Source organism: Chelonia mydas, chromosome 18 (genome assembly GCF_015237465.2).
Source record: "Chelonia mydas isolate rCheMyd1 chromosome 18, rCheMyd1.pri.v2, whole genome shotgun sequence".
In the NCBI taxonomy this organism is placed as follows: domain Eukaryota; kingdom Metazoa; phylum Chordata; order Testudines; family Cheloniidae; genus Chelonia; species Chelonia mydas.
Window position 1 is genome coordinate 12,271,665 of NC_051258.2, and position 23,962 is coordinate 12,295,626.

Consider the following 23,962-nt stretch of genomic DNA (forward strand, 5'->3'; position numbering starts at 1 on the left):
GCTCAGAGGTGTGAAAAATCACCCCCCTGAGCGCAGCAAGTCTGAGCGCTTTAAAGCGCTAGTGTAGACAGGCTCCCAGTACTCGGAGCTAATCCCCTCATGGAGGCGGATTACCAGGAGCACTCGGAGAGCTCTCTCCCAGCGCTCACATGTGACCACACTCGCATGCTGCTGCGGGAGCACTCCCGCGACAGCGCTTTGAAGTTTCCAGTGTAGCCATGCCCTCAGTATTAACAGACCACACAGGGTGGTGATAATACTCAACACCCTCATGCTGAACTATGTGCAAACAAACAAACAGCATCAATGGGGAAAAAGTCAATTCATTTTTTAGTTCTTTCAGCTTCAATTTAAAATTCCCACTGACTTCAATGAAAGTTGGATTGGACTCTGCATTAGTCATATTGGTAAAGACATCTGTTACGACTTTTTTTAGCTCAACAATGTCTCCCTTAAGAGGCCAGCCACCCCTGCTGTCTATTGCTTTCTTGGAGGCTTAATTCTGTGTTTCTTCCACCCAATACTACAAGTCGCTGGGTGCTTTCAAATCCCATTGAGATCAATGGAAGGGGAGGGCACTTGGCATCTCACAGGATCAAGCCTTGCCTGAGGACTCAACTCACTGCAGTGGAAATGTTAACAATGTCACAGACAGAGGGTGAGGACTCCAGGTGGGGAAGACAGCAGCCAAAGCTGATGGATGTGGAAAACAACAATGATCCTAATTAATTTCCACTTGGGTGCACAGAGTAGTGAGCAGGGAAGGGGAGAAAATGTCACAAGCAAGCAGGATTATTCCAAAGTAGAATATCCTTTTAAAACTACCACAGATCAGCAGCTGCTCTTTAACCACACATTGAGTGCTGCCTCACACACCTGGGGCAACACACACCTCCAGAGCTGCCCTATGTATCAGCTGGATCACTCCTGGAGTGATAACATCCCTAGGGAGTGCGACTGCCTGGAAACCAGCACTTCCACACAGGCTGCAGTTGAGTCCAGCAAGAAAGGGGTTAGCCAGCCCCTTCCACCCCCACAGACTTCAGGCAGCAAAACATTGTTATTCCAGCCCATCCAGAGAAGCAATTTCCCTCCTCCCCAATGCAATTAAACAGACAATAATTGCCCTAATGTGGAACAATTACTCTTCAGCAGCATGTGCCAGCGAAAGGAATATTCTGTCCTATCTCAAACACTTCTTGACAGCGAGAAAGCGGACAGAGTAATAACACCATTTAGCTCTTTACAAACGCTGACACCCTATGAACTTGTTAACTATTACCATCTCCATTTTTCACATTGGGAAACCAAGACAGGGAGAGGTGACATGTCTTGCCCAAGGTCACAGAGAAGTCAGTGTCAGAGCTGGGATTAAAACCCAGGAAGTTCTTATGAGCCAAACACTAGGTCACATTTACTAGACGTACAAGAAAGAGAGGAGTTTCCATTTTCAAATATTAAACCTCCTTTTGGGGCACTGCAGCTCTGGGTAGCTGTAATAAAAGGTCTCAACAGGGGGATGGGTGAAGATGACAGTGTACATAACTTCCTTGTCCCTCCAGGCAATTCACGAGAACCCTGACTACTTCTCGGGCAACCAGACTTTCCAGGTGGCACTACAGTTTATCAGACTCTTTCTAGAATGCTTAAAGCTAATAGCCCGGGAAGATTTCCCAGATGACCCACACGTCAGTTCCAATCTTTCCCAAATTTTCATCCTGCTGAGATGTTCACCCAGGTGAGTGAGAATGGCACATACTGCCTGTTCCAAAAAGTACCACCAAGGATGGTTGGCCAGTGAAAAGCCGAAAGTCCAGCAAACCTGACCCTAAACCGCTAGCAAAAACAATGAGGAGTCCTTGTGGTACCTTAGAGACTAACAAATTTATTTGGGCATAAGCTTTCGTGGGCTAGAACCCACTTCATCAGATGCTAGCATCACCTTCGGGCTGGGTCCACGGGGAGATCTGCACTGGTTCAAGCAAAGATTTGAGTTTAAAATAATGTATCTAAACCAGTGCAAACCTCTGCATGAACAGCCTTACTTGCATTTTTATGGATTCGTAGATTGTAAGGCCAGGCGAGACCATTGCAATCATCTAGTCTGACCTCCTAGAGCGCACAGACCAGAGAATTTCCTCAAAATAATCCCTAGAACAGATCTTTTAGAAAAACATCTCATCTTGGTTTAAAAATTATCAGCGATGGAAAATCCACCACAAGCCTTGGTAAACTGTTCCAATGGTTAACTACCCTCACTTGTAAAAATTTGCACCTTATTTTCAGTCTGAATTTGTCTAGCTTCAACTTCCACCCATTGGATCGTGTTATACCTTTCTCTGCTAGATTGAAGAGCCAGTTATTAAATATTTGTTCCCCATGTAGATATAGGCTGTAATCAAGTCACTCCTTAATATTCTCTCTGTTAAGATAAACAGATTGAGTTTCTTGAGTCTGTCATTATAAGCATGTTTTCTAATCCTTTCATCATTCTCATGGCTCTTCTCCGAACTCTACAATTTATCAACATCCTTCCTGAATTAGGGACACCAGAACTGGACGCGGTATTCCGGTAGCAATTGCACCAGTGCAAATATAGAAGTAAAATAGCCTCTCTACTCCTACTTGAGATTCCCCTGTTTATTCATCCAAGGACTGCATTAGCCCTTTAGACCACAGTGTTGCCCTGGGAGCCCATGTTCAGCTGATTATTCGCCATGACCCCCAAATCTTTTTCAGAGTCACTACCTCCCAAGATAGAGTACCCCATCATGTAAGTAATGCCCCACATTCTTTGTTCCTACATTTAGCCATATAAAAAGGCATATTGTTTGCTTGAGTCTAGCTTATCAGTTGATCCACATTGCTCTTAATCATTGACCAGTCTTCATTACTTACCACACCCCCAGTTTTTGTCCCATCTGCAAACTTTATCAGTGATGATTTAATGTTTTCTTTGAGGTCATTATTAAAAACAGTGTAGGGCCAAGAACCAAGCCCTGCAGGACCCCACTAGAAACACCTGTTTGACGATTCCCCATTTGCAATTACATGTTGACACCTATCAGTTAGCCAGCTTTTAATCCACGTAAAGTGTGCCATGTTAATTTTGTAACATTCTCGTTTTTTTAATCAAAATGTCATGCGGTTCCAAGTCAACTGCCTTACAGAAGTCTAAGTATATTACATCAATACTATTATCTTTATCAACAAACTGGTAATCTCATCCAGAAACATATTAAGTTAGTTTGATAGGATCCATTTTCCATGAACTCATGTTGATTGGCATTAATTATGTTACACTCCTTTAATTCTTTATTAATCTAATCCTATATCAGCTGCTCCATTATCTTGCCTGGAATCAATGTCAGACTGACAGATCTATAATTACCCAGGTCATTCTGTTTACCCCTTTTAAATACGGGCACAACACTTGCTTTCTTCCAGTCTTCTGGAACTTTCCTCATGTTCCAAGAAAATCAACATTAACAGTCCAGTGAGCTCCTCAGATAGCCTTTTAAAACTCTTACATGCAAGTTATCCAGACCTGCTGGTTTAAAAATGTATAACTTTAGTAGCTGCTGTTTAACATCCTCCTAAGAGACCAGTGGAATGGAAAAAGTGTTATCAGATGATATGACTTCATCGTCTGTTTCTTTCCCAAATGTGGAACAGAAATATTTATTGAACATTTCTGCATTTTCTTTGTTATTATTGATCACTCTAGTATTTCCATTCAGTAATGGACCAGTACTATTGTTAGGATTCTTTTTTGTTCCCAGTACTTAAAAATGCCTTCTTATTGTCCTTAACTCTGCTGGCCAAAGATTTATCCTTGTGTTTCCTGTACCAATTTTCTACAATTCCTCACTTTTGATTTATTCATTACTATCAACTTAAAAGTTTAGTTTAAACCTGTTTCCAACCAATTTAAACTAATCCAAAATAGCCACTCTCAAACCAAAATAAGAGCGTTCATCTAGGGGTTTGCATTGATTTAGTTAAACAAGTCCAAGTTTGTATGTGGACAAGGCCTAGGAGACCATGAACTCTCCTGGAGGCAAATATTAACTTCATCACATTCCTCCCTGCTGCTGAAACCTCACCCAGGCCTTCATACCTCCCTTCCCCTCTTCATTATACTTCAGCTCTCTCCTCTATCGGCTTCCCAAGTACCACCATGTGCAGAACTGCACACATACAGAGCAGCTACATCCTCCATCTCCTCTCAGGCTTCCCACATTCGCTCCAGGATCCAGTTTAAAATTGTCCTCGTAGCCTTTAATACCCTCCTAGAGCTTGCTCCAGCCAACCTCACTGGCCTTGTGTGTCCCTACCTCCCTCCCCACTCAGGGCATGTCGGTGCTACAGTGGCACAGGCGCAGTACTGCAACTATGCCACAGTACTGCCATAGTGTAGACGCTTCCTACATCAGCTGAAGAGGTTTTTCCACACCCTTCATGCTTTTGTAAAAATCTTTGTACAAAATATGCCTTGTGAGATATCGTTTGAAAACTAATAATGCATTGATCAATAATATCATGATGAAAGTATGTAGCAACATTATATGTAAAGTTATGAACATAAGCTGAAATCATGACTGAAGTGTGTTTACCAGACAAGTCTGGGGAGTGGGAAAACCTGTTTCTCAAAGACAAAGGACAAGCTAATGCCCCTAGCCAGGTGTCATCAAATCTCATGGGCAATCACCTATCAAGTGGCCATTCTTTGGCAAGCAATGGGGGCTAGAACAAACAGATTTGTATCTTAGCAAACAACAGCATGGAATCTTTTTCACCACCAGACTCCTTGACTCCACCCTCACAGAGGGAATGAACTTTATCTAGAGGTAACCCTCAGGAAAATGACAGGTTTCAGAGTAGCAGCCGTGTTAGTCTGTATTCGCAAAAAGGAGTACTTGTGGCACCTTAGAGACTAACAAATTTATTTGAGCATAAGCTTTCGTGAGCTACAGCTCACTTCATCGGATGAAGTGAGCTGTAGCTCACAAAAGCTTATGCTCAAATAGATTTGTTAGTCTCTAAGGTGCCACAAGTACTCCTTTCCTCACAAAAATGCTTTTCAAAGGGTGACTGAACTATAAAAGTGAGGGCCATAAACACCCACATTCTCTCTCCCTATCCTTCTCTCTCTTTTTCACCTAAGAACACAACAGAAGCAGCCATTAGACTTTGGGAGAGATCCTGGCCTGAAAGCTGGTCAGCTCTGTTGCTGGGAGCATGTGGTAAGAATTTTATCTGGACCCAAGTCTAGTGTGTTAAGTTTAGTAATGGGAAGCATTTTATCTTTATTTCTCTCATAACCATTTCTGACTCTAATGCTTTATACTTGTACTAACTTAAAATCTAACTCCTTGTAAACTTGTTTTATTCTTTAATCAAAAGTAATCCAGCATTGTGAACTGTGTGAGTAACTCCATTTATGGTAGCAAACTGTTGTATATTGATCCCCGTAGAGGGGCAAAGGACCTAATATATCTGGATTGTCAAGGAGAGGGCTGGACAGTGCAGAACTCATGGGAAAGCAGGGACTGGGAGTGTATTGGAGTCATCATGCAAGTGGTAACCAAGGCTGGTAGAAGCCAGAGTGTGACTGACTGGCAGGCTGCTGATATACACAGACATCCAGGGTTTTATCTGCTTGCTGGAAGGCTGTTAGTGAGTGGCCCAGGTGGGAGCTACAGTAGCACAGCATTGCAAGGCACCCAAGTTTGCAAGGCAGGGGTGACACAGTCCCTCACTGATCTGGATTGCACCCCAGAATGTCATACAGGTAATCCACCTCCCCAAGTGGCAGTAGCTAGGTTGATTGTTCTGTCGACCTAGCCACATCTCCACCAAGGGTCAGGTCGGCTTAACTACGGCACTCAGGGATGTAGCTATGTCGATCTAAACTTGACGTGTAGACCAGGGCTCAGTCTATCAAGGCATTTATGTTGTACTCATCGCAGCGATATTCTTAACACAGCTGGCGCACAAACCTTCCTCTCTATCACACCTGCCAACTAAAACAATAATTATCACACACTACCTCACTGACTAACTCATTCCAAATCCCAGCTGAAATGAATCATATCTCTCTTCTCTCTCTAACTGTATTTTTTCTATTTCAAAAGCTTTATCAAATTTTACCTAAAGATCCAGAAATAAAAACACTGTCTAGGGGCCTGGCCTGAATGTCTCTCCCATTCAGAACTGCATTTTGTTATTATAGCATATTGAGCCTCATAAATCAGTTCCTGCTAAAGCACAGACTAGAGAGTGGGACTAAGAGGCCCGATTCTGGAAAGTCTATGGTTAGCAGTAACGGCATCATGCATGCCCCCTGCCTATCAGACCAGATAAACAATCTGGGGAAAAAACACACTGCAGCCAAATAAGGCAACTCCCTCTCTAGTCACAACCAAGGTAGACCAAGGTTTCATACGATGGGAATGGAGTCATTTACAGAGCTTCAGCATTCCCCGTTGGAAAGAGCAACAATGCACTTTTCTAACACATGGCTCACAGACTCCCTTCCCTGGAGAGCAAAAGGGCACAAGTTGGGGAAGGAAGAGGGGGACTTTGATGCATACACATACACGCAAACTCCCATGGGGTGGAGGAGTATAGGTGAGGGGGATCCATGGCACAGGGAGAGGGGGGGTGTTACACAGGGGTCAGGGGGCACCCCCCATCCCCAGAGGAGGTTACATGGGGGGGGTTTACACAAGGGGCAGGGCGCACACCCCATCCCCAGAGAAAGGTTACATGGGGAGGGTTTACACAGGAGGCAGGGCGCGCACCCCCATCCCCAGAGGAGGTGACATGCGGGGGCGGTTACACAGGGGACAGGGTGCACACACCCATCCCCAGAGAAGGTTACATGGGGGGGGGTTTACACAGGAGGCAGGGCGCACACCCCATCCCCAGAGGAGGTGACATGGGGGGGGTTTACACAAGGGGCAGGGCACACACCCCATCCCCAAAGGAGGTTACATGGGGGGGAGGCTTACACAGGGGGCAGGGCGCACACCCCATCCCCAGAGGAGGTTACATGGGGGGGGTTTACACAGGGGGCAGGGCGCACACCCCATCCCCAGAGAAAGTTACTTGGGGGGGGGGGTTTACACAGGGGGCAGGGCGCACACCCCCATCCCCAGAGGAGGTGACATGGGGGGAGTTACACAGAGGGCAGGGCGCACACCCCATCCCCAGAGGAGGTGACATGGGGGGGTTTACACAGGGGGCAGGGAGCACACCCCCATCCCCAGAGAAGGTGACATGGGGGGGTTACACGGGGGACAGGGCACACCCCCATCCCCAGAGGAGGTGACATGGGGGGGGTTACACAGGGGACAGGGCACACCCCCATCCCCAGAGGAGGTGACATGGGGGGGTTACACAGGGGACAGGGAGCACACCCCCATCCCCAGAGGAGGTGACATGGGGGGGGTTACACAGGGGACAGGGAGCACACCCCCATCCCCAGAGGAGGTAACATGGGTGGGGGGTTTACACAGGAGGCAGGGCACACCCCCATCCCCAGAGGAGGTAACATGGGGGGGTTACACAGGGGACAGGGAGCACACCCCCATCCCCAGAGGAGGTGACATGGGGGGGGTTACACAGGGGACAGGGAGCACACCCCCATCCCCAGAGGAGGTAACATGGGTGGGGGGGGTTACACAGGAGGCAGGGCACACCCCCATCCCCAGAGGAGGTAACATGGAGGGGGGGGTTTACACAGGAGGCAGGGCACACCCCCATCCCCAGAGGAAGTGACATGGGGGGGGTTACACAGGGGACAGGGCACACCCCCATCCCCAGAGGAGGTGACATGGGGGGTTACACAGGGGACAGGGCACACCCCCATCCCCAGAGGAGGTAACATGGGGGGGGTTTACACAGGGGGCAGGGCACACCCCCATCCCCAGAGGAGGTGACATGGGGGGGGTTACACAGGGGACAGGGCACACCCCCTTCCCCAGAGGAGGTGACATGGGGGGGGTTTACACAGGAGGCAGGGCACACCCCCATCCCCAGAGGAGGTGACATGGGGGGGTTACACAGGGGGCAGGGAGCACACCCCCATCCCCAGAGGAGGTGACATGGGGGGGGTTACACAGGGGGCAGGTGGCACACCCCCATCCCCACAGGAGGTGACATGGGGGGGTTTACACAGGGGACAGGGCACACCCCCATCCCCACAGGAGGTGACATGGCGGGGGGGCTGAGGCACACTCCCCTCCCCATTTGGTGGGGTCAGACAGTGGTGCAGGGGGCACACACCTCCCCTCCCGGGGAGTTATGTAGGGAGCAGGGGGAGCACACCTCCCCCCGGGTGGGGCACAAAGCCCGGCCCCGCTCTCAGCGCGCGAGGAGAAGGCTCCGGCCCCGTTTACCTGACTGGGCTGCTCCGCCTGCTCTGAGGAGGCCATGTTTCCAGACCCAGCTAATCCATCCCCTTCCCTATGGATGGAACTACCTCAACCCCGAGCTCAGGCAGAAGCAGTCACTTTCCGATAAACTGATAGGCCTCAGCCCTGGGGACTGCCTTGACCCCTACCTGCAATGAGTCTGTCCTGTCTCTGAGCTCCATCGCAGGGCACAGCTTGTGGGGCGGTAGTGAGCAGTTTCAGCTCTGACGTTATTTTTCATGCATTTGCTTATTAGCCCTGAGGTTATTTTTTTGGTCATAGCATAATTAAAAGCCACTGATTTATCCACTATTGCTTCCATATTATTTATTTATAGTTCATGGCCATATATACAGTGTGTTCCATATTTAGTATATTATGTTATAATGTATTTAAGAAAACTTATAAAATGACTGAGGCCTCATCTGCATGGATTAGCCTGCAGGATTTAAAGCCCATTTACTGTCATAGCTATCAATATTAATAATAATAAGTGGAAATTGTACAGCAACAAATCCTCCTTAGTCTAGTTAGTTGACTTCAATGGGACTGTTTTAATGAGTAAAAACAATAAGCTTGCCAATGTGAGTGATCCTACAAGATCACACCTTAAATTAGACTTGATAAAAGGGATTTAAAAGTCCACTTCTGCTTATGTCAATGACAAAACTCTTATTGATTTCAGTGGTGTCGTATTGCCTATTATTTCATTGTTTTGGTTTACACACACAATTATTTTTCATTATTATGTTATTTTGATAGCTCCCAAAAGTGTGATAGGTGCTAAACAAGACAAATAATGGGTCAGATCCTGCAAACATTTATGTAAGTGAGTAACTATATTCTTGACTTCAATGACAGGTTTCAGAGTAACAGCCGTGTTAGTCTGTATTCGCAAAAAGAAAAGGAGGACTTGTGGCACCTTAGAGACTAACCAATTTATTTGAGCATGAGCTTTCGTGAGCTACAGCTCACTTCATCGGATGCATCCGATGAAGTGAGCTGTAGCTCACGAAAGCTCATGCTCAAATAAATTGGTTAGTCTCTAAGGTGCCACAAGTCCTCCTTTTCTTCTTGACTTCAATGGGACTACTCACATGAGGAAAGTTAGGACCTGGTCCTACGTGCATGGAGTTCCTTCACTGGATTGGGGCTATACTGATGCACTCATATGTTCACAGAAGCATACTCAGAGCTGTACATATATTTTATTTTTATATATGTTATATTTCACAGTTGGTAAACATGTTTATAGCTGTGTTTATTAAATGCATATGAATATGTATATGCATTTAACTATGTAGTAATTTAATACTCTTTTTAATGGTACCACACTATTTTGTATATATTTACACTGTTTCCAGTTCTCACAATTTTTTTGTGAATCTCTTGCTAGTTGGGATTTTTCTTAAAGCCTGAGCTCCTGGAGTAAAGTGATTACAAGAGAATATCAGCTTTGGTTTAAAAAAGCTTTTATGGTTGTGGAGAAAAGCTTGAAAACGTGACTGAGCATACCCTATAGGTTCAGAAACCAGAGAGCAAAAAATAAAAATCCCAAATTTAATCTCTACATTTTAAAGTCAATCACATGATTTTTAAGGAATGACTGGTGATTTTGAACTATTGTGTGTTGGCAATACTGCATTTATATATTATATTGTGTTGTGTGTTTGCATATGTTTTATTGGCAACATCCTATGCTGCACACGTTCCCCTCTGTAGTTCAGTTTTATGCCCTCTCGTCTTTAACCTTTAAAACTGAAAATTACCCTGGAACTATTGACAGCAAGCCACACATATACACACAAAAAAAGACTAAAACGTGCTCCTGCCTTTTTAACACAGCCTGATGGGAGTTAGAGGTTGGTCTGGCGGGAAAGGACTACATCTCCCAGCATGCAGGGGGAGAGGGAGAGGGAGGCAGCGTTAGGCAGGGGGAGTGGCCGCGAGGCTGATATGTAGAACGAACTACGTGGCCCGGCGTGCACCGGGGTTGGGTCTGTGGAAGAGCCGCCCTCTGGGAGCAGGACTACAAGGTCCGGCATGCACCGGGCTGGGGCTTGTCTTTGGGCTGAGGTGCGAGGGGAGCGGCTTAGCTGCCGTTGCTCCTCAGCCCCAGGGCTAGGAGAAGGAGATGGCGGGAGAGGCTCCCGGAAGCGGGGAGGGGGTCTCTCCGCGGAGGCAGTGCCTGATCCGGCGGAAGAGCCAGCGGGAGCACCACGGCGTGGCGGCCTCCTGCCTGCGGGAGCTGCGGAGCAAGGGTGAGGGGGAGCGGGGCAGGGATCCAGGTGATGGGGGAGGGATCCTGTAGGTGGGGGGAAGGGCAGCCTGGGAGAGAGGGAGCTGGGGGGGGCAGGGAAACAGTAAATGGGGGCGAGTCGGGGAAGAAGGATGGGGGGCGGGGGGGTTTGTTGCAGTCCCCCTCCCCTATCATACTGTGCCGCCTGCATTACTCCAGCGAGCCTTTCCTGTTGTGGTGGCCCCCCTCTTTTCACAGCTGGGCAACCCCACATTGGCGTTGTGGGGAGGAATCGGGCATAGGAAACAGGGTGTGAGGGAGGTGCCGTGTGACTGGGAGGGTGCTGGGGTTAGATAGAGCAGTGGCTCTCAAACCTTTCCAGATTACTGTACCCCTTTCGGGAGTCTGGTTTGTCTCACGTACCCCCAAGTTTCCTCTCACGTAAAAACTACTTGCTTACAAAATCAGATGTAAAAATGCAAAAGTGTCACAAAACATTACTGAAAAATTGCTCACATTCTCATTTTTTTACCATATAATTATAAATCAGTTGGAATATAAATATTGTACTTTACATTTCCTTGTATATTATATAGACCAGTATAAACAAGTCATTGTCTATGTGAAATTTTAGTTCGTACTGACTTCGCTCGTACTTTTTATGCAGCCTGTTGTAAAACAAAGCAAATATCTAGATGAGTTGATGTACCACTGAGGCAGAGATTCCCTTTGTGGACCGTGGGTAGGCTGCTGGGAAACTGTTTTATTTCAGTACTGAAACTGGCACTGTGCCACGCTGGCCCATTCTGCTTCCTGCTGGGGGTCTCTCCACAAGTGGTGCTGGGCATCAGCACCTTGGCATCATGTACTACGTGCGTGAAGGGCTGCACTTGGGAACTTCCCTTGGCCAGCTATCCATTCAACGCATGGCTTTAAGATTATGAATTTTAAATACTGTTGAATCCAGACTTTGCCCATGAAATCTGATCCTTGGCATTAATAGCTGCCTGGCTTATGAGTGATGTGTGTGTAGAGCCCCACTGTTGGTTTCTTTAGGTTCTAGGAGGCTGGCAGAGTTAAATCTCCCACATGCCCAGAGGCACTGAGCTATCAAGTCCCACGTACATCACTGTAGATGCTTCTCAGGTACAGCTCATGTCATGTTAAAGGTTAAGCCTCGTAATTGCATTAAAGATTTTTAAGCTCCATTAGAGACGAAAATTGTTTTGGCTAAATCTATACTATTCCCTTCAGAGAATACAGGCTGTGTGTACTTGTCTTGGGCTTTTCTTTAAAATGACTATGTAGGTTTGTCTTGCATATGCAAGTATAAATGGCTAAGAGAGTATTCTGATCTCTTAAGTCTCCTTGCCTCTGTGGGTTCCCCTCAACTGCCAAGGTGCTGATAGGCACTACAATCACTTAAAACTGTTGACAAACAATCGATGTGTGTTGCTGGAGAAGCCTTGATACCTAGTGCAGCTGGAAAGGCATTCTTATTTATTTGTGTTATCTGGTCTGGCTGGGGGAGCTCCCAGCCCAACCTCTCGACGCCCACCTGTTTCTCCTGGATCTATCCAGCAACATTTCATGAGTCTGTCTGTCTGACCTTTCCACCTTTTATGTCGTAGACCAGCAGGATAGGGGATTAAAATTGAGGATCTCTCCTGGTGTCAAGATAGGGAGATTTGGAAAATGTGCACGTGAAAATGTAGTTTCTAGGCTGCTCAGCCACATTTGGCCTTGTAAAGGAGGATGAACTCCCAGGAAAGGAGCATTTTTTGAGCTTGTATCAGGAACAGCATTAAAAATGTGGATTGATGGAGACAAATTAGTAAACATAAACCAGAGAAGAGTTGATGTACAGAATCTGCATGTCGACAGGGGCCATTCACTTACCTATCCTAGCGGTAGCCCCAAGGGAAATTTGTGTCTGTCATATGTGCATAAAGGACAGTGTTTTTGCCTTGCCAAACTTCCTTCTGCCTCATGAAAACACTTTATCTTCTGCAGCCTGTGACATTCTGGCCATTGACAAGGCCTGGGAGCCCATCACCTTAGTTCTGGCAGAGGATGGCACCATTGTGGATGATGAAGATTACTTCCTGTGTTTACCGCCCAACACCAAGTTTGTGGCACTGGCCAGGAATGAAAAGTGGACCAGCAGCTCCACAGGTACAAGGCTGGAGGGGAACGTATTGTGATGGAGTTACCCTGCTTCAGGGTGTCACCTGGGACTGGGGTCTCACTGAGCTTGCCACACTTATGTCTTAACTTTCCAGACACCAAGACCTCCACTGAAGATGGACTGATGACTCTGCTGGAGGCCTAGTTTAAGTTACCACCTCTGCACTCCCTCGCCTCGGGCTTGAGCGGAGCAAGTGTTACAGACATGGTGATACTGGTCCTTTGCCCTCCTATTCACTTACAGAAACTCGCTTGTGCTGAAAACTGAGGAAAGGACAGATGATTATGATGATTATGATGATGATGATGATAATTAAGGGGTGGGAAGAATAGCAGCCAAGATTGAGAAGAGGTGTGAGGGACAATTCTTTCTTCACAGGAAGTCTTGACATAGACACCATGAAAAGAGACTTTTAAAAAATGCTTTAAATGTTAAACACCCCATTCTCCCTCTAATCTCACATAGACAGGTCAGTGCAAGAGGCTGAGTCCAAAAGGCTAATGATTATTTCCTAGAAGCAACATTTTGAACACTCTCTAATTCTAGTGTAGATTTCATAGCTGTGATTCCAACTCTGAGGTAAGAAAACCCCTCTAGCTCAAAGCTTAGAAGCTGTTTAATTTACCACATCTATCTCCTGTTCAGCAGCTTTGTTCATACATCCCCTCAGTAAGGGCTTTTTGGATTTTGTTGTTGTGATCTTTGCAACCATGAGTTTTTCCACTCTTATGACTGGTCATTTCTCATGTGTCAGACGGGGGCACAGCCTGGCTCTCAAGGGAGTCCATAGATGAAGTGGATAGCGGTGAATTGAAGTGGAAGCATCTGGCAAGACAGCTGAAGGATGACCTGTCCAGCATCATTTTGATGTCTGAGGAAGACCTCCAGGTATAGTGAGAACCCATATGTCACACTTCTCTCCTTCCTTTAGTTTCCTCATTAGAAGGGAGATGGTGAAATCTTAGGAAGGGAAAATGCATACTGTTGACTTGGCTCTGGTGCAGGAGTGAAGTTCTGCTCTTGGGGAAATGTTCTCCCAATGGAATGAATGGGCTTTTGAAAATGACACTGTGTAAATCATTCTTTTACACACACAATACACCATCTGTTCTCCATTTTCTCGCTCTCTTAATCCAACATCCCTCCTCTCCATGCTGACTCTCATCTTTTCTACCTTCTCTCCCATATTGATGCTATATCCCTACAGTTTTTTGGTTCTCAGACATAGACTGATTCATCTCTCATCCCATGTGTTTTTTCATTCCTCACTAAGCTCTTAGTTCCTCCCTATAGGGTTTGTATCCTGGCCTCCAACCACACCTGTCTTTTTTGTTTGTCTTGCACTTTGGTCTATGGAGGGGTTTAGAAGACTTGATTATTGGTTCCAAGTAAATGATCAGCTGCATGCCAGAACACTTCCCGCCCCTTAACATCTGTGCATAACAGGATTTGGTCTTAATGATTGCTGCTTGTAGTACTCATCCAGCAGTCTGGATCAAAAGTTACTTTCCAAAAGCCAGTCCCTGTTGGTGTTGGCATGTCTCACTCAAACTGATCAGTGGGACTTTTGCTGTAAAATTGTTAGAATTTCTCTGTGTTGTTTCAAAAGTAGACGATAATTTCACACCTTTCTGAGGGACATTTGACTGTAAGTAAAGAACTTTGGCTTGTGGGAGTGCCAGTTAGAACGACTTATAACCTGGCTGACTTGACTTGGAAATGCCTAATAAAACTTACTGTATCCTTGCAAGGTTGAGACTTTGTTTCTCCGTACGTGTGACTTGGGAGGTATGCCATCATTATAGCTCTGTTGTAGTCAGTCCGATAGAACAATTAAAATGAGGCTTACCTAAATCGTTCCATGTAGCAGGACTCCACTGTTTCGTTTAGGTTCTCATTGATGTACCATGTTCAGACTTGGCCCAGGAGCTTTCCCAGAATCAACCAAAAACCCAGATGTTACAGGACACCCTGCAGCAGGCGCTGGACAGACGAGAGGAAGAACGCCAATCCAAACAGCTTCTGGAACTCTACATGAAGGCCTTAAAGAATGAAGGCAGCATCTTAACCAAGGCATCAGGTAAGGAGCATGAGCAACTTTCCAGAGACATCTGAAAGGGATTAAATGGGAGGGGAAATAAGAAAGCTGCGTGAGCCATTGCTGCTGTGAAGGAGCTTTGTGGTGACGCTGCAGTAGTTGGTGCAAACTGATCAAACTGCATTCCCAGCCCTCCACTTGTGTTCATGCTGCTGGCTACTGTTAAACACTGTCTCCCTGCTACTTTTCAGAACCTGACGCTGCACCCAGGGAGGAGATGAATGTAGTCAACACTGATAGCAGCGGTGCAGGTGCCTCCGCCAAAAGATCACTCAGTAGCGGGATCCTTGCTGCACTGAAAGAGAAACCTGCCCCAGAACTCAGCTTAGACAGTCAGGATCTAGAGGTTGGTAACTTTTGGTCTTCTCCCTGTTCTAAGCAGGCTGACTGGCATCTCCCTGTGCAGAGAAGGGATGTGGGAAAAACTGTCCTTTCACCTCTGGAGACCCAAGTGTTAACTCTAGTTTAAGGCACAAAGGTAATGAAATTTGGTCTTCTCTCTCCACTTTATTAAACCCTGGTACAGTATGGTGATCTTTTGTTCAAAATCCCAGCACTGTGGAACCTTGCCACAGCATATGCTTCCTCCATGCGTGGAGCTCCCCTGTGGTATCCTGTCTTTTTCCCAAGCAGTACAATTACTCAAATTCCCTTCTCCCCGAAAGGAACCCATCATGGGAACTTCTTGTGAGCTTTGTCAACTGGTCATAGGAAATGGTCACCCAGAGTTCAAACTAGGAATATTTTACAAGCTAGCTCTTTGAATGCAAATCTGCATTTAGCAGTATTTTTTTTCTTTTCATATTACAAGGCCAGCATAAAGGTCCCAGTAAAACAGAAAAACAACGTAAATAAACCCTTATCTTGGAAAGGTGAAGGTTTCTAGAATTGCCTCTCATCCTGAAGAGTTTTCATCTTGGTTGTAAGGACCTGTGACTTCCTTGTTTGTTTCTTTCTACTGTTGACAAAGGGAGTGAAAATGTATTGATTTTGTTTGGCTGGAGTTAAGTCATTCAGGCACCTACTGGACCTTTCCAGCTCCTAACTTCCAGATGCCAAGTAGAATTAAAAACAAATTAGGCTTGAAAGATAGAAACTTTAAGTCAGGGAATTGTGAAGCTCAAGGATAAATGTGTTAGACCCCAGTGAGTTTTTGGTCTTAATTAAATATACCAAATCATTGCTTGTGTTTCAGCAGTTCTCTCATGGATCCACCTATTTTTACTTTGGGGGGAAGGGTTCAGTTCAGGAGGAGTGTACCACTAGAAGAAATTCTGGCTGTTGTAAAAGACAAGGTGTGGGGCACTGAGGATCAGCGTGTCCAACTTTTTATTTCACAGCTGGTTTTCAAGGAAGACACAGAAGCCTTGGCTCTGGCACTGTGCTGGGATAAGCAGAAGACTGAAGCTCTCCAACAGGCCTGTGATCAGGAGCTCTCCAGGCGCTTACAGCAAGTGCAGGCTCTACGCTCCCTGAGGAATATATCAAAGGGCAAGAAAAAGCTGCCCTGGGGAGACTGGTTGAGTTCAAAACGCAAGAAGTAAGAGACTTTGCAGCACTGCTGCTGACAGTGCTTTAAATGTCAAAGAAACATAGGTCTCTTGTGTATTAGCGCCAACACAAGCAAATGGTGTGTTAAATTCCCCAAGTACCATAGTTTTCTGGTCATACTATGCCCTGCCTCTAGAGAACTAAAAACTGGGCTTGTCTCTGCCTCTGTGTTGTTAACAGACAGGTTTAATCCCTCTAGTGAGAGTCTAGGATCTCACGTAACCAAAGGCTTTATTTTTTTCAGAGTAGTGGTACTTGTCAAATTTTCTGTAAACACAACCAGTGTCCTGCTAAATGCTGCATTAGAGAGGTATTTTTGAATGCAGAACTGGGAGCCAGGTGCTCTTGAGTTCTAATCCTTGTCTCTTCCCTCCCGTCTTTCAGATGCGGGGAGTTACTTACTCAGAGGGGTACTGTGAGGCTAAGCCTTGGTGTACTCTTCAAGTTTTACTAGCATACCTATGTCAGGTAGGAGGGGGGAAATCACACCCCTAACCAACATAGTTGTGCAATCAAAGGGCCTAGTGTAGGTGTATTTCTACTAGCAAAAGAATTATTTTACAGGTATAGCTTACTCCATTCAGGGAACTGGTTTAAGCAAGAGAACTTTTGCTAGCATAAGCTGTGTCTCCACTTGGGGTATCTGTGGGTTTCCTCTACCCATATACTGGCAACTCCTTTCAAGTATAGACAGTGCCCAAGTTAGAGGGCACTTTAAACGCTGTGTGAGCATGAGGGTTTTCATACCAAATTCTGAGGCTGCACAGGAGAGTGCAGACCAAGCACGTTCTCTTCAGATTATTTTCTAAACAGAGTGCAATAGTGAGAGATGCAGTGTTCTCAGTGCCTGTTCCTGGTGAGGTTTATTACAATTTGTTGTAGTCAGACTGCCAGTGTGCAGACTTTTTCCAGCTACCACTTTATGTGGCATTGACTGAGAACTAGTTTTGAGGTTCAAATCCTGGTTCTGATAATCTCTTGCTGTGTAACTGATCAAATCATATTTTAACCTTTGTGCCATTATTTCCACATGCTACTACCTCCCCCTGCGGGAGAAGAGTGAGAACTGATGTTTGTCAAGCATGCTGAAAATTAAAATGCTTGGTTTTTAAAGGGCTTCAGGGAGAAAACTTCAGTTTTGGGCCTGTCTATATTCCTATATTTTTATACAACATAATGACACTGTTCTTATTGACTGGCCCATTTTTTTTAAAAATAATTGAAACACTTTTTTAGTGGAGAATTTTAATATTAAAAGCTTATTATACTATTAAGCTGTTTATTGTGATGCTCTCACACACTGCCTGGCTTGCTGTATATCTCCAAGAACATGACTGTCTAATTATTGGAAACACCCTGATATCACCCAAGCACCAAGGGGGCTTGTTGTCTCAGATTTTTTTTTTTAATGGTAGAGTTTGTGGCAGTTAGCCTTCCCAAAGGTGCCATTTGGCCTTGACCCACATTAATGTTGGTAACAGTGCATTAGCACATACATTCTCTATTGATAGTTCTGTCCTAGGAGAGCAAAAGATAAAAATGCTGAAGCATTTAAAAGAGGCGGTGAATATTTAATATACACAATTATACAGTATTTCCAACATTGCAAAACCCATTAATCTAACATTAGGTTAAGCAGTGGAGTAGATAAGTCACTTAATGTATAGCAAAGCTGAACATTCAGAAATGCCCCTTGTGTACAGATGTTGCAATCTAGCTTTTAATGAATGTGCCATAACTACAATGCTTACTGTAGTTATAATGAACATAACCCTGAATCAGTTCTAGTGTTTCTGATGTAACTTAAGCAAAAATTTGCTGTCTTATAGGAAAACTAAGTTTAACTTTTATTTCCTATAAAACCATGCTGAATCTTAATTAGGAGTAGGTGTGAGTTAAGGATGTCATTTACGTCTTTCTAATTGAAAGGTATTACCTAGACTTAAACATGGGATCCTGATTGCCAAGAACCTACTGAAGTGCTGTCTTGTCTCTATGAAATAAAAGCTCACTCTTGGCCTGAACTGCCCCTTTCTTTTACAATGGAACAATACGTCTCCCTGAGTTGGACAGGGAAAACAATAGTTTATCACAATACTTATTTACCTTCTCACATTGTAAGCAATTTTCCTGCCACAGGAGATGGCTTTTCTCCTGTTGTAGGCTGCCATAGTAGCTGTATAGAATGTTTATTCATACTACTCAGGCAAAAAACCATGCCTTATTCAACTGTGTAAAGATAATTACTCGAGTACAAATTCAGCAATGAACTAGACCAGCCAGCACCATGCTTTTCAGTTTACTGATTTTCCTACTGGGCAAAGAACAGTTGAAGGCTTGCCAGCTCTTTCATTATAAAGCCTTATATTCTGAGGGGTACATTTCACGCAAGGCTGAAACTTAGTAAGCAAAAGTTCAACCCAGTATTGAAGATCCTGTTGGGCCCCCATTTATGTAAGAGAAACAGAAGTTGCATGATGTGGGACTCTATCCTGGGAAGCAGTGACAGAAAAAGATTTGGGGATTGTGGTGGATAATCAGATGAACATGAGCTCCCAATGTGATGTTGTGGCCACAAGAGCTAATGTGATAACTGGGATGCATAAACAGGGAAATCTCAGGTAAGAGTAGAGGTTATTTCACTACTGTACTTGGCACTGATGTGACTGCTACTGGAATACTGTCCCAGTTCTGGTGCCCATAATTCAAGAAAGATGTTAATAAATTGGAGAGGGTTCAGAGACGAGCCATGAGAATGATGAAAGGATTAGAAAACATGCCTTAAAGTGATAGACTCAAGGAGCTCAATTATTTAGCTTAACAAAGAAGGTTAAGGGGTGATTTAATTACAGTCTATAAGTATCTACATGGGGAACAAATATTAGCTCTGCAATCTAGCAGAGAAATGTATAAAATGATCCAATGGGTGGAAGTGAAGCTAGACAAATTCAGACTAGAAATAAGGTGTAAATGTTTAAAATTGAATACTTGATCATTGAAACAATTTACCAAGTGGTGGATTCTCCATCACTGACAATTTTTAGATCAAGATTGGATGTTTTTTTTCTAAAAGATACGCTCTAGGAATTATTTGGGAAAATTCTATGGCCTGGGTTATAGAGGAGGTCAAACTAGGTGATCACAACACTCCCTTCTTGCCTTGGAATCTATGAAGCTTACTCTTAATTTATACTAAACAGTAATGAAAGATGTGTCTCATGTATAGGTTAATGTTGACACAAAAAGCAAACTACTGGTAGTTGTAACAGCATTAAAGATAAGGGTGCAGATATTAGAAAAAACAACACAAACTAGGTCTTCCAAAAAAAATTTAAACTAAGAGAAGTGAAGTCTTTCCCAGAGCAAGCTTTACAGTGATGTAGTATAAAGTAGGAGGTTGTACCAGATAAAGGTATGAAAAACCTAAGGAGTAAGAATAAAAAAATAGCATGATCCTTGCAGCTCCACTATAGATAATGCCAATGTAACTATTTATTAAACCTGCTCCTGCAGTCCCTCCTCCCCTTAGAGAATTTTGGGGAAATGAGAACTGCAGGATCAGACCACGAGTTGTTGGGCAGTTGACATTTCAGCCTTTTATCTGAACAAATAGTAACAACTTGGTACTTTTCAAGATGCTCAGTCTCTATATTTGCACTCCATTTCAATCGTAAAATTATTTCTGTCTATACATTTCTATTCAATTTTTATTAGAGAATGAGGATGGGGAGAGAGAGTCTAATCACACTTATTACAAAGAGATAGTATTTGTTCACAGAGAAGCAGTCACTGACAATATTCATCCTGATGGAGGCAGCTGTTGCTAAAGCCACTCTAAAATAGAGCTTCAGGAAGCTATTTTGTTAGCAGGAGGAGAAAGTCTTCCGGAATAAGTTCCTGCAGGGGGACTTTTCCCATGTTCAAGGTTGTTGAATGGCAGACCTCTCTTGCCGGTTGGCCAGCTCTACCTCCTCCTCCATCAGGGATGTGTCCTCCATCTGGGATATCCAGTCAACCAGTGCAGAGAGGAAAGTGGGCAAGGTGCTTCTCTTTACATCTGTCCGTTCCTGCAAGTACTTGTAAAAAAAAGAAAGAATTATTAATCTTAGGAGGAGAAACCCTTCCTCCAAGTGAGAAAGGGAAGCCTAAAGTGTGGCTGAAAGGCACATCCTGGCACAGAGAAGAAGGTCACCTAACATCTACGTCTGTACTTCCAGCAACAGTTGCCAACTATTTCTATCAATGTATTTCAGCAACACTGGGGCAAGCTAGCAGTGTGCAAAATCATGATTTCCCAATTACTTTTTTTTGCATGCTCTGAGTCCTGCAGTAAGACATTAGGGGGATACTTAATGTTCATAAAACATTGAATTCCTCATTTGAAAAGAGCTGTTGCTGATCACAATATCTTTAAGTCAACACAATCATTCAATTCTCATATGGAGAGGTAGAGCTGTTCCCAGGGCCATATAATGATAGCTTAGGCATCTTAAAGGAACACCAACTGGAAATCTAGTCAGTTATTAAGAAGAACTAAAAGATATTGCACCTGCCAATTTCTTTGGTCATACAGTCATCTTCCTTTTTGTTTTAAAATTATTTTATTTTCCCTCTTGCTCAAGACCCAGGCAAACAAGCTGCTTATATAAAAGAAATGGAAACTGCATACACAGTAAACTGACTTTTTCCCCCTCTAAGATTTCAATTAATAGTAGTCATAATGTTACTTGCCATAGCAGGTATAAAAGACAGAAGCATTATTTTTAATGTGTCCTTTCAAAAATTCTGTTACTGTCTTCAACATCCTTTAAAAGTCTCACCAAAAAAAATGTCAAGAGCTTTCAGCTAATAAAGTACAATGCTGTAGCTCATTCTATAATTTCAGTGAAAAATCCTTTTTTAATGGTCAAGTTTATGTACTGGTTCTTGGATCTTTTTCAAAAGAGTACAGTAAATCAAACACTTAAAGCTGAAAACTCTTTAAATGGCTAACTTAATGATATTTTTTTAGAAACTAGTAAAAGCATTCAATTATCTTTATAAATTAAGGCACTTTTTTAGTGTAGACACATATAGGCAGCTAAGTGACTAGGCCATTATGTTATTGGAGTATTCAGTTCAGAGCCAGAGTTCCCTGTCTGGGGCTGACAAATCTTTTACGGCAAGATAGGATCATTTATAATGAAAAGTGCTAACGCACTTCAACAAACTGCAACTCCACTGAGTTGCGACCATTTCTGGGGTGGAGGAAACAGCAGCTAACTGACACAATGATTGTATGTTGCGGGGAGGGGAAGATTTTTGGTCAGGGACAACGGGTCAAGCCATTATGCTTATTAAATTTCCCTAGGACTTTAATGTCAGGGGAGCACAGACAGGACCCCAATGTTGAAAGTCTCATCTAAATGATGTACAAACAACATAGTACAAACCAGGCAGTTGTTGAGGCAGGTCAGCTTTTTGGTACTCTGAGGAAGTACCAAATCCCCACTACAGAAAGGACTGGGATAAACAAGAGGAAATAGAGGGCACAGAGCAGAAAAAGGGGGAACTGAAACAAACCAATACCTCAGATTCTCCTGTTATTAGATCCTGGCAATTTGAGTACCCTGTGGCCCCAGATGAGAAACTCTTGTTCACCTGGGTACAGTGCAAAGAAGAAGAGTGAATAACAAGCATTATAGATATAATGGGTTTTTATCCATTCTCCGCTTACCTTGCTGTCTTTCAATATGTGTCTTTCCTGTATTGGACATGCAGCAGCCCCCATCATCCAGGAGACAGAAGTCAGCAGAAGAAACAGGCAGAGTCGTGGATGTATGTGGAACACTGCCTGATAGAGCTCTGCAACAAGCTACTTCCCTGCCTCGCAAGTTTGTTTTTTTTTCTTTGGGCCGGAGCAAAACTTCCAGCTCAATTATTTTTATATTACAGTAGCCCCTCTTTTCTCAGCTTATGCAGTGACGTGAAAAAAACCAAAGAGCAATTAACTTCCCAACAATACACTGTTTGGATTTAACCCTTAATTAGAGCTTCTGGATTGTGCTGCTATTAAAGTGTGTATTTGCTGTTAATTTAAGCTGCATATGCATTCTGTTTGCTAAAAAAACCGCATCATTTCCTCACCATTATTCCTATATTCCAGGCAGTCTTGAGTACAAAATAGGGTGATTTTAGCTGCAAATGATTCATGAGGATGGATTTTGTGCAGGGGTTTGGTGATGGGAGGAGAGGCTGCAGAGTCAATTTAAAGGCAGAAGCATCGCGCCTTACACTATCCTGAATGATCAAAGTTTAACCTCTAACATGGCAAGAATCCTCCACTGCAGCAACCATCTGAAGTCATGGGTTTCAAAAATGTAATGATTAATATATGAGAGCAAACTACATCGTGGAAGGTTTCGGAGTAACAGCCGTGTTAGTCTGTATTCGCAAAAAGAAAAGGAGTACTTGTGGCACCTTAGAGACTAACCAATTTATTTGAGCATAAGCTTTCGTGAGCTACAGCTCACTTCATCCGATGTGAAAGCTTATGCTCAAATAAATTGGTTAGTCTCTAAGGTGCCACAAGTACTCCTTTTTACATCCTGGAAGTTGTTTCTTCCTTGTGGTCGCCTAGTCAGAAAGAAGCTGCCCTGGCTGAATATCCTCATGGAGTGACATGTCCTGAGTTGCCCACCTAGCCTCAATGGTGGTTTGTCTTCTAGGACCATGGCTGCAGACTCAACTGTTAGGATATAGATATTTAGGCCTGTCTGTAAAGGCCTGTACTCTAAGAATTTAGATGTATTCTTATCACTTGGCTAGTTATAGAGATATAAAAGAATCAAAATCACTGCCTGCCGGTGTAAGGGCCTTCTACGTACTGTGACAGTCTGAGGCCCTGTTCTTAGGCTAAGGCCTTTGGCTAAGCAACAGAGGCAGCCATAAACTGGGAAGCGACCGGTCAAATCCTCACATTCCAAACTAGTTACATTGAAAGAAGGTGCTATTGGGCTGTTAGGAATACAATCCTGTCCTGATAATACCTATCACCTCCAGAGAAAGGGAAGTGCCTAGAAAATGTAAAAGGAAACTTAGTTTGATAGCATCCTGTCTGGCAAGAACTCACTTATCAATAGCTGGGATGTGAAATCCTCACTTCTGTATTGTTTTGTCATTATAGTTCCCACTCTGCTATTGTTTGTCTGTATAATCTGTCTGGTTCTGTGATTGTTTCTGTCTGCTGTATAATTAATTTTGCTGGGTGTAAACTAATTAAGGTGGTGGGATATAATTGGTTACATAATCATGTTACAATATGTTAGGATTGGTTAGTTAAATTTCAGGAAAATGATTGGTTAAGGTATAGCTAAGCAGAATTCAAGTTTTACTATATACTCTGCAGTCAATCAGGAAGTGAGGGGGTGTGAGTGGGGGAAATGGGAACAGGGAATGGGGGTGGGGAAATTGGAACCATGTTTGGC

At 44.1% G+C, this 23,962-nt stretch overlaps 2 protein-coding genes and 1 long non-coding RNA gene across 6 annotated transcripts in view; 1 reads left to right on the forward strand and 2 right to left on the reverse strand.

Annotated features, from left to right (window-relative positions):
• Nucleotides 1–8,636, reverse strand: part of PEX14 (peroxisomal biogenesis factor 14) — a 196,956-nt gene extending 188,320 nt beyond the window's left edge. For 2 of the 4 annotated variants that reach the window (XM_043531590.1, XM_037881462.2), the window contains exon 1: nt 8,406–8,519. Coding sequence is in view for 2 of the 4 variants with exons in the window: in XM_027826787.3 (XP_027682588.1) it covers nt 8,406–8,441 (36 nt within the window). In the remaining 2 variants the exon portion in view is untranslated. Of the gene's footprint in view, nt 1–8,405 lie in introns of all 4 variants that reach the window. The other 2 variants (XM_043531589.1, XM_027826787.3) reach the window with 2 other exon arrangements.
• Nucleotides 8,637–10,459: 1,823 nt separating this feature from the next.
• DFFA (DNA fragmentation factor subunit alpha) lies at nt 10,460–22,570 on the forward strand. Its single transcript, XM_027826818.3, is given in 8 exon segments — nt 10,460–10,681; nt 12,673–12,834; nt 13,602–13,735; nt 14,738–14,927; nt 15,137–15,291; nt 16,286–16,485; nt 22,257–22,288; nt 22,291–22,570. Coding segments are annotated over 8 exon segments (1,143 nt in total). The 5' UTR covers nt 10,460–10,554; the 3' UTR covers nt 22,434–22,570.
• Nucleotides 17,914–22,298, reverse strand: LOC114020514. The gene is made up of 2 exons (XR_003565352.3): nt 22,065–22,298; nt 17,914–20,572 (listed from the first exon to the last, which is right to left on the reverse strand). It is a non-coding gene; the product is annotated as an uncharacterized LOC114020514 (long non-coding RNA).
• Nucleotides 22,571–23,962: the final 1,392 nt, after the last annotated feature.